Raw genomic sequence first — 10,960 nt, forward strand, 5'->3', positions numbered from 1 at the left:
TGTACACATGAATGACAACCTCAGCTGGAGCAACAACACCACCAGCCTGATCAAGAAAGCTCATCAGAGACTCTACTTCCTCAGGCGGCTGAGACGAGCTGGTCTGGGAAGCTCAGTCCTCACCTCCTTCTACAGGTGTGCAGTGGAGAGCATCCTGTGCTCCAGCATCAACGTGTGGCATGGAGGCTGCACAGCTGCAGAAAGAAAAGCTTTGCAGAGAGTGGTGAAGGCTGCACAGAAGACTGTTGGAGTCAGTCTCCCCACCATCACAGACATCTACACCTCTAGATGCAGGAAGAGGGCCACCTGCATCATGAAGGACCCCACTCACCCAGCACACACACTTTTTGCCACGCTCCCCTCAGGAAGGAGGCTGAGGAGCATTAAGTGTAGAACCACTAGACTGAGGAACAGCTTCTACCCTGAGGCTGTTAGACTCATGAATCTCTAACCAGAATATTCACTGTGAAAAATCACATCATGTTGCTGCTGATCTGTTTCAATGTTGCTGCTGATCTGTTTCATGTTGCTGTTGATCAGTTTCAATGTTGATGTGTTCATATAATTTCCCTCTGGGATTAATAAAGTATTTTTGAATTGAATTGAATTGAATTGAATTGAATGCGGGCTCATCTGCTCACACAGACTCGTGCTCAGGTTTGTGCTGATGTTCGACGTGATGTTTTTATGCTACTAGTGCTTAGTGTATATTTAGTTGATGTTTTTAATAATATTGTATTTACTCAGTATTTACTCCAAAACCCCAAATAACTAAGCCACAGATATACAGCTGTAACCAGGAGGATAAGAAAAACAAGCAATAGCAATCCCTATCACAAGTTTGTGTAACCTTATTGTGTGAATGTTTATGAAGCATTCACCCTATTGTGACCATTATTCTTCTGCACGTTTTAAGCGTGATTCTTGTCCCGCAGTTTTCAAGTTATTTCAACAAATCAGAAATCAAAACGTTCAGCTCTTTCAGGACAATCCTACTATGACTTTTGGTATTGGTGCAACTTTAGCTTTTTGAAATATTTAGCCTTTTCTGTCTTTTTTTTTTTTTTTCATAGAAAATGAATTGAGTTAATTTTACATCCTTCAAATCTTTAGATCTGTTTACAACCTTTTACTGCTGCTTTCACATTTTGTTCTGCTTCAGCTTCTTTGTGCAAATTTAAACTTTTTTCAGATGTTTTCAACTAATTTCAGCTCTTTTCAGCTGGTTTGTGCTCCTTTCAAATTATTTCTGCTAACTACAATATTTTTGTGCTTCGTCTAATTTCTTTCTGCAAATTTCAGCTTTTTCTATTATTTCAGCTACTATAGCTGTTTTAAGAATTTTAAGCTAATTCCACATATTTTTGCACTCATTTCAACTTTTTTCAGCCTAATTCAGGAAAAATATGCTGTCTACACATCTTTCTTGTAATTTCAGCTTATTTCTGTTTTATTACTTCAGTTATTTTTAGCTAATTTCAGCTTTTTTCAGGTAATTTCCACTTTTTGTGCTCATTTTTGCTTCTTTCAGCCTAATTGGGCAAACGTTATTTCTGCTTTCTTCTGCTAATTTAAGCTTGTTCTACCTTTCAGCTACCCTTTTAGTCAATTTTAGCTGTTTTCATATAAATTCAAGTTTGTCATAGTAATGTCTGCTACTTTCAGCCTAAAAACTTATTTTTGCTAATTTCAATAATTTCAGCTTGTTATGCTCCTTTCAGGTTTTTTTCTGCTGGTTTTGGTTATTTCAGTTACTTAGCTATATTTACGCTAATTTGAGCTTTTTCAACTAATTTCACAATTTTTAGCTCATTTCAGCTCTGTTCTTCTTCATTCTGTTAGTTTAAGCTAGTTTAAACTTTTTCTGTGTTTTCAGCTACTTTTCAGCTTTCTTTTGGTAATTTCAGCTTTTTTAGCTAATTTCCTATTTTTGTGTTCATTTCTGCTTATTTCAACCTAGTTCAGCAAATATGTGTTCTTTCTGCTTTCTTCTGCTAAATTAGGCTTGTTCTTCCATTTCACAAAAATTTCTGCCGTTTTTCAGCAATAAATATTCACACTGCATTTTCGCAAGAAATGCAGTTTCTCAAGTTTTGCTATTACTATGTGACTTTTGGGATTGCGTTGTATATGTGAGGTTCATAAGACATTTCAGAGTTGATGCATTTATGTTAGACGCAGGGTTTGGCTGGTCTGCGTAAAGAGACAAGGTTGCGGCTAGGCCTGTTGCGATAAACAATAAATCAATCAGTCACATGATAAATTAAAATGAGGTTGACTATTTTCATTTATCGGTTTTATTGTTTCTTCACGTCTCTCTCTTTCTACTGAAGACACTGGATGACAAAAGGCTCAGCTTGGTTGCTCTTCACTGACCCCTCCCTTTCTCATTTCCTTAGCGTAAGGGGGAGTAAACGTATCGCGTCAGGTAGCCAGCCAAGGCGCATTGTCGCGTACCTCTGCATGATTAGAGCCCCGTGAGGCGTTAGCATGCTAAAGAAACGCTATTTGATAGTGGGGGAAAAAACTAAATGGCATTGGTTTCAAAGTCGAATGCAGCAGCAGCAGTGTTGGGGCACTTTGGATTCAAACCAAATGACCGAAGCGAACCGCTGAACCTTTGCCAGCCGGTATGTCTCATTGGTCATAAAACAGTAGCAACTAAGAGGAGCAATACAACCAACTTGCATCTGCACCTACGTAAAGCACAATTATCTAAAGCAGTTTTCCGAGCTGGGAAAAAAAACTACAACTGGTGGGCCATCTCCATCTTCAAGTTCCCAACAGTCCACCATCACTGGAGCATTTAATCGACGGACAGCGTACAAAAAGGACAGTGCAAAATGGTGCGCGCTCACAGACAGCGTAGTTCACTTAATTGCTAAAGAGATGCTGCCCTTTAATATTGTTGAATTGTTGCATTATTATGTCATTATCATTACAGTAGTTGAAAACAGTCTCCAAACAATATTACCGTTTATCGCAATAATTTCTGAGACAATTACTCGCCCAGCAAAAATTGTTATCGTGACAGGCCTAGTTGTGGCATTGTCTTGTAACATTTACGTATCTCAACAGGCCAAACGTTAATGCAAAATAAGTACAGCGTTTGGTGTCACAGACTCAAGTTGGACTGATTTATCTACTTCCACATTAGAGGATTTTTGTTTGTGAATCATGTTGTTTCAAATATTTTATCTGTAAAATTGTGCAATCAGCTTAAATTCAAAGCAACAACTTCATCCATGTAGAGTTTGGATCAGCATTTATGCTCGTAAGGATTTATTCTGATTGTCTTTTTGTGTTGCCTTTTGCTTTTCTCTTTTTTTTCTCCTTAAAATCACACCATCTCTGTTCCGCTGACTTTAATCTATTCCCCTAAAAAATCACCCCTCTTTTCCTTCTCCTCCCACTCTTGTTCTTGTTTGGCTCTTAAAACCACAAATCCATTTTCTGTTTATTTCCCAAACCAGCCTGCCCTAATCCATCCTTCTCCTCCCCACTTACTCACTTTCTGTCTTTTCTCTATACTGTCCCTCTATCTTTTTCCAACTCCTGCTAATTAAGTGCTCCAGTCTCTGATTCCCCTCCAAATCCGTTCTCTACCTTTCTGTCCTCCGCTTCTCCCTAAATCCTCATTATTTATTTTTTTCACGCCTGTATCCATCCTTCCTTCTTCGCTCCCTTCTGTCCTAGGCTCTTGTTCTCCCTGACAACAAAATGGATTATGTAATCTACATCTTTGGGTATTAGTTATGCAAATTCAGACAGTTTTATTTACATGTTTTTCTCTCTTCATCCTCCCTCCACTCCCCCCCCCCCCACTCTACACTTTAAAACTGATGCTTTCTTTTTCTCCGTGCACCTCACTTGGTTTTTCCTCATTACTTTCACTATATTCCACTATTTTTCTTTTTCTTTTTATACTTCCTCTCTTCCTTCTCGCATCCTTTTCCTGTTCTTCCTCCATGAACATCTGTTTTCATTCATTTGCTTATTTTTTACACCTCCTTTTCCCTCCCCACTTGATTTATAATAATCCTGTTCTCCTCTTTATTTCCCTTCCTCACCTCTCCGTCCATCCATCACTTTCTCCCCACGTTTTCCTTTCCCTCCCTCCTTTTTCCCTCCCCTCCCTCCTCCCTCCAGCCACCAGTGGTCTTGAGGCAGAGAGTGGAAGGCGTGGCGGTGGCAGCAGCAGCAGCAGCAGCCACGGCGATGGCAACCACAGCGGCGGCGGCGGCGGTGGAAGCAGCAGCATCAGCGGTGGAGGTGGAGGCACCGCGGCCCATTTCAGGTCGCCATGGCAACAGAGCGTGAACGTGTTCGGCTCGTGGAGCAGGCCAGAGTGTGTTGAGGAGCTGCACCAGCAGGCGCAGCTCAACCTCCAGAGCCTGCTGCAAGGTAAGGATGAGAATTCAAGAGATGAAGGACGGATGCATGGAAGGATGGAGGTAGGAAAGAAAGGTGTGTGTGTGAGTGTGTGTGTGTGTGTTGGGCTTGGAGCTGTGTTTTGAGTGGGTGGGACAGGCATCGAGGCAGGGGCGGTTTGGAAAGTGTTTACATGTGTGGCATTGGACTGCGCTGACATGGGTGTGTGACGCCGCCTTAACCATGCAGATATGCAGTGTGTGAATGTGTGTGTTTTCCCTCTTTTTATCATGTGTTTATCTTGTACTGTAATGTGTGTGTGCGCGCTGGCTCAGAGAAACACTGCTGAAGGTGTGTGTTCACCTTGCAGCGTTGGATTTGATTAATTTGAACGCGTGCTTCAACAGAACGTGCTCTGTTGATGTGGTTTGGTATATTTGGGTTCTTCTCTCTGTGTGTGTACGTGTGCGTGCGTGTAAAGGATGTATGCCCTTTTTCCCCCAGTTTTTTTTTTAAAAAGGTGGAATTCTGTCGTTTTAACAATAATCTCTTGTTTACGGAAGACGCTGCTCTGTCTGTTGTCATCATCCTGTGTGTGTTTATAAGGGGACGAGGCTTTCGGTTTGTTTCCAGATACCGCTCTTAGTCTTCTCTTTCTCACCAGTTGGTTTGTCTCATTCGTGTTCTGTCTCCCGTCATGTGACTCATGCTGTCTTTGCCTTTCCTTGTCCTCTCCAATAAAATAATAACAGCTGGACGGGTGGAGGGGTGGGTGGTTGGGGGGGCGACCGGCAGCATGACAACCTTCATCGCTTGTGGAAAAAGTGGCTGAAAGAATGAATCGCTCAACCCTAAAGTTCATTACGTATCACCACAAATTCAGTCATATCATTCCAGGTAAGAGCGTCACTTTAATGGATTTCTGTGTTCTGAAGCAGAGTAATAAAAATAAAATAAAAGCGCCCCCCCCCCCTCCTCCAATAATTGCTAAATCTTTGGGTTTTTCAGTTTAGCTGGTGGAAATAAGTAGAAGAATAAGGCAAGGTTGATGGCTGAATCATTTAATAAACATAAACATATTGGAACTTAACATTTTTTTTTAAATTCTGAGTGTCTTACTAATGATGTTTTTTAAACTCATTTTGCATTACTGTAGCTTTGTGATAGTTTGTGCTATCTGAAAAAAAACACTTTCTGACAGCTGAGAACTTTCACTTTACAGCAATACACTGTATGTATATCGTATTGAGCATGCATCAGGATATACTGTAGGTGTATTTCAGCGAACTAACGCCTGCTGTTTCATGAAGCCTGTGAAACAGCCCCTCTGTACCCCTCCTCCCAAACAGACACAGGTGAACACTGCTGGCTCTTGACAAATGTGGGACATTTAGGTTTCCCAGCCCTTCTTATGCGGGACACATACATAATGTGCAAAATCTGGGACTGTCCCACCTCAAATCGGGACAGTTGCAAATACGATGGTTATCCAAGACAAGAATAGGTTGTCTCGGACATTGAATATTCATTTCTCTAATATAAGCTGCCTCCAAAGGCGTTGCAGAGAAATGGGCGGTACATCCAACCGGCCCCAACTGCAGACTACGTATAATCTCCTCCACATCCAGCATCTTCACCTCCAGGATCATCGGAGACCAGCCACCTGATCAGCTGCTGCAGTCATCAGTTTGCACAACCAAAGAATTTCTGCACAAATTGTCAAAAACCATCTCAGGGAAGCTCATCTGCATGCTCATCATCTTAATCGAGGTCTCCACCTGACTGCATTTTGTTGTTGCAACTGACTTGAGTGAGCTAATGCTCACATTTGATGGTGTATGGCAGGTTGGAGGAGTGTCCTCTTCTCTGGATGAATCCTGGTTTTCACTGTACAAGGGAGATGGCAGACTGCATGTATGGCGATGTGTGGGTGAGCAGTTTGCTGATGTCGTTGTGAATCAAGTTGCCCATGGTGGCGGTGGGGTTATGGTATGGGCAGGCGTATGTTATGGACAATGAACACAGGTGCATTTTGAATGCACAGAGATACCGCAATGAGATCCAGGGGCCCATTGTTGTATCATTCACCCACGACCATCACCTCATGTTGCAACATGATAATGCACAGCCCCATGCTGCAAGGATCTGTACACAATTCCTGGAAGCTGACAATATCTCAGTTCTTGCATGGCCATCATATTCACTGGACATGTCACCCACTGAGCATGTTTGAGATGCTCTGGACCGACGTATATGATAGCATCTTATAGTTCCTGACAAAATCCAGCAACTTCACAGCCATTGCAGAGAAGTGGACCAACATTCCACAGGCCACTGTCGACGACCTGATCAGCTCTATGTGAAAGAGATGTGTTGAACTGTGTGAGGCAAGTGGTAGTCACACCAGATACTGAGTGGTTTTCTGACACCCCCTCGGACCCTCGGACCCTCCAGTACAGTAAAACTGCATGCATAAATATGCATGCATCACTTTACAATCTTGGACTGTTTTGGAATTATTTAAAACAAGTTGCTCCATTAAACGTCATTAATCTGATGCATTTTTTTTTTGTTGTAGAATTAGTACTTACTATCAAATTAAAATGCCAAATAAATTCCAGGTTGTAAGGTAAAAAGTATACATTGATGATCGAATACATTTGAAATTTACCATACATGAAATAAAATGTACATAACTTAAACAAAAAGTTTTTTTCTCACTAGTAAAATGTTTAAAGTAAAAACATAAATAAACTGAGTAACAACAATTAATCAGAAAGGAAACACATTTCCTGCCTTCAAGGTCTCAGCAGGCTGAGGGAGCATGTTAAGCAGTTTTGCTTGTGTTGTACTGCTCATGATGCTCAGAGTTCTGGACTTGAGGGACCAAGTTTATGCATACAGAGGAGAAAGGCTGCCTCTCCAGCCTGCTGTTCTCAGGGCTGCTATCATTTGTGCTTTTCTTGTTTCCACACTTTTAAGACAAATTAGCATCATATCCCTCTTTGACAATGAAAGAGGGTTATTGAAAACAAACTAGTGTTGAGACATCATTAAGTTTTCACAGGTAAAGGTATGGAAACAATCAGTGTTCTCACAGTTTCTCCTCTGGAAAACATTAGCTGCATTTTTCAGGAAGTAAAACAAGACAGGTTTATACATAAGTTTATATATATATATATATATATATATAAGCAAATACAACACATATTGCTGAAATTCAGCATTATATTTGATATAAAGGATATTCTAGATCAGGGGTGCCCACACTTTTTCAGCATGCAAGCTACTTATAAAATGACTAAGTCAAAGTGATCTACCTACTATCCTTTCATCCATTATGTTTTTATCCGCTTCTTCCTTTTTGGGTCGCGGGGATCACTGGTGTCCATGTCCAGCCATCATTGTGTGAGAGGCGGGGGACACCCTGGACAGGTCTCCAGTCCATCATAGGGACACATAGAAACAAACAACCATTCACTCTCTCACTCACACCTAGGGATAATTTAGAGTTACCAATCAGCCTAACATGCATGTTTTTGGTTTGTGGGAGGAAACCAGAGTACCTGGAGAAAACCGACGCACGCACGGAGAAAACATGTAGACTCCACCCAGAAAGGCCCCTGGACTGGAATTTGAACCAGGGTAACCTGTTCACTGAGAGCAACTCTACCAATTGCACCACTGTGCTGTCCTCTATTTACTATAAAAATACAAAACATATGCAGTACTTATTTGCAGTGTCACATCTGTAGACTCATTCAATCGCAGTAAAAAAACATTTGCAGTCCGTGTTATCCTTCCAAAGTTGCTGGGTCAAATCCTCCTTCACCTTTTTCTTTCTCAACTCGCTATTCGGAAGCAAGTCGGTGTTGTAGTTTTTATGAACAGTCTGAAAATGCTGCTCCATGTTTCCCTTCTTTGGAACAGCCATGGTAGACTGGCAGATGAGGCAAACACACTTCAAATATGATGTGAAAAAAGTCCTCCTCCCATTCCGTATGGAAATGGTTTGTTTTTTGCTTCTTACTTGGTCCAGCTCTCCAACTCATTTTACAACTTTTCTTGAGTTTAGAAGAAATAAACTGGAGGCCATTACTAGGTAATTCAGCAGCTTGCTAGTTTTTGGCATGGTTATATGCGCATGCGTGGTGACCTATGTGTCAGAAAAGGTCCGGCCTCAGCTTGGCTGTCCTGTATGTCAATCAAGTAACAAATTTCATATTGAGGATGGATGATAGGCTGACATCTATTTTTTAATGCCATCCGATCTACCCATATTATCTTTGCAATTGACCGGCAGATCTCGGTCGATGTATTGGTCATCCCTGATCTAGAAGATTCTACAATTGTGAGTAGATGATGTGGTGTTCATTAACATACAACTATTTCCCAATCATCTGCTGATTTCAGGCTAATATTTTTCCACCCCGAGCAACACAATTCTAGAATGTGATGATTCTAGATGCCCTTCCTGACACAACCTGGGCTTGAATCCACAACTTGAGCAAAACAACACCGCCTCACTGACCACCAAGCTACCGCAGCCTATTAAGTGTTTTTCACGTGAGAGATGTAAAAAGCATATCTGTGTGTGGCATGCAAGTTTTCAAGCTTCAAGACTTTAGATAAAACATCACATTTTAGGACTTTGTAGACAGTCTGACAATAATACTGAACATAATGCATACGATTACCAAACCCAGATGTTTCAATATTTGTAGACTAAATAAAATAGCTTTAATGAAGAAATGACTTGCATCATACAATGTTCTTTTTTTTGCAGTGTCCCCGTAAAAATCTTTTAAAATACTTTTTCTTTCATCTGCTTCATTTACTGTGCTGCCATCTCACTGTCTCCAGCATCTTCTCTGTCATACCAACCCTCTGCATATCTTCCTTCCCTACATCCATGACCCTCCTCTGTGGTCTTCCTCTTTTCCTCCTCTGCAGGCAGCTCCACATTCGATATCCTTTATCCAACAAATCCATTGTCCCTCCTCTGCACACGTCCAAACCATTTTAGCCTCGCCTCTATAACTTTGCTCCAAACTCACATCTTGAGCTGTCCATATATTCTCAGTCCTGTCTATTTTGGTCACTCCCAGTGAAAAGAGATTAAATGCTTTTGTCCAATTTCTAATAATCCTAACAGTTTAAAACCAGTAAAGAAAAAATGTCCCACATATCTTCATTTCCACCACCTCCAGTTCTACTTTGTTTTTTGGTATTGCCACCATACATCATAGTGTGTTGCAATCCCATTTTTTCGTCTTCATTTTTGCACTTGTCCTGTCACAAATCACCCGACACGTTCCACCCCACCCTGCCTGCACTCTCTTGTTCACCTCTTTTGTGTTTTACTTGATTATTTTGACAGCTGACCCTAGGAACTTGAACTCATCTACCTTCAACTCCTCCACTCCCTGCTGCTTGTATTCTGCAACAAATTATTTTTTGCTTTCAGTGACACCTCTCCAGACTCTCTTCCATGTTCTCTCTACTGCCAATAAAGATCCAAAAACTCTGTTTGTAAAGTTGAACATGCAACTCATAGGGTTAGGGTTAAAAGGTAAGGGGCAGGGGAAAACATGGGATTTATTCTCTGGTTATATTTAATCTTTTAAACATGGGGAATTTAGTTTTTGAATGTTTTTCGGTCTAACACTTTCTTTGTATAAAAAAAACAAAAAGTTCATATGAAAATAAGTTGTTTTTTTTCCCTCCAGATCTTTCTGCTAACAGTTTTAAGATTTAAAGAATACATCAACACAAATATATATAAATAGCAGCTGTTTTGTGCCATTGGTGCGTCTACAGTACATCATGTTGCTTGTACATCTCTATCCTTCTCCTCTCTTTTCTCCACTGCCACTGTGTGTGAGTTTATGTGTGTATTAAGCCTGTGATTGTCTGAGACTGGCTGGCATCTTGTGTGCGATGAAAATAAGATGGATGAAAACAGTCGTGGGTGGACAGCATCAATGGTCGCTCCGAATATGTGCTCTTACCCATTCATCTTTTTCTGCCGCTTCATTTCATTGCTGTCTTTTGTGTGCTTCTGTGTGCCTTTGACTCCATTTAAACATACCCATGTGTGTATTCTTCTGTGAGATTTCAGTTTCTACAGCGGTGTCCTGCACTTTGTGTGTCCACCTGTTAGGGTGTGTGTTATATAACTTGGAAATAACCAGCTGTATTTGCTCTCTTTGGCCATCCTCACCATCCGATCCAACTGGCCTCAGATCCATAAAATATTCATATTCTTACCGCTCCTCAACACTCTGCTCTCCATATTTATGAAGCTGGCTGTCTACCTCTGGTGTTAGACAGATCTACTGTTTTTTTTCTGCAGAGATTTATCTCCTTGCGTCTAAAAGATTTATGCAAGATTTATTTTACTGTTGCTGCTGTGTGCGACAGTGTTGCCCTTGACCATCAACACCCTACCAACACAAATGAGCATAGTTGGTTTTCAAGAGATGAATTATTATTATTATTAGTTATTTCCTCTTGATTGGATTTGTCTTACACACTAATTTACTATGAAGAGTTAATTTAAATATGGAAAGTATTTTGTTTGTAACTT

At 40.9% G+C, this 10,960-nt stretch overlaps 1 protein-coding gene across 1 annotated transcript in view; it reads left to right on the plus strand.

Annotated features, from left to right (window-relative positions):
* Positions 1 to 10,960, plus strand: part of LOC119420975 (NHS-like protein 2) — a 116,554-nt gene that overhangs the window by 52,127 nt on the left and 53,467 nt on the right. The window contains exon 2 of the mRNA XM_037688364.1: positions 4,150 to 4,404. Within this exon, the coding sequence (XP_037544292.1) occupies positions 4,150 to 4,404 (255 nt within the window). The remainder of the gene's footprint in view (positions 1 to 4,149; positions 4,405 to 10,960) is intronic.

The sequence above is a fragment of the Nematolebias whitei genome, chromosome 1, assembly GCF_014905685.2.
Source record: "Nematolebias whitei isolate Nwh7 chromosome 1, NemWhi1, whole genome shotgun sequence".
Classification (NCBI taxonomy): Eukaryota; Metazoa; Chordata; class Actinopteri; order Cyprinodontiformes; family Rivulidae; genus Nematolebias; species Nematolebias whitei.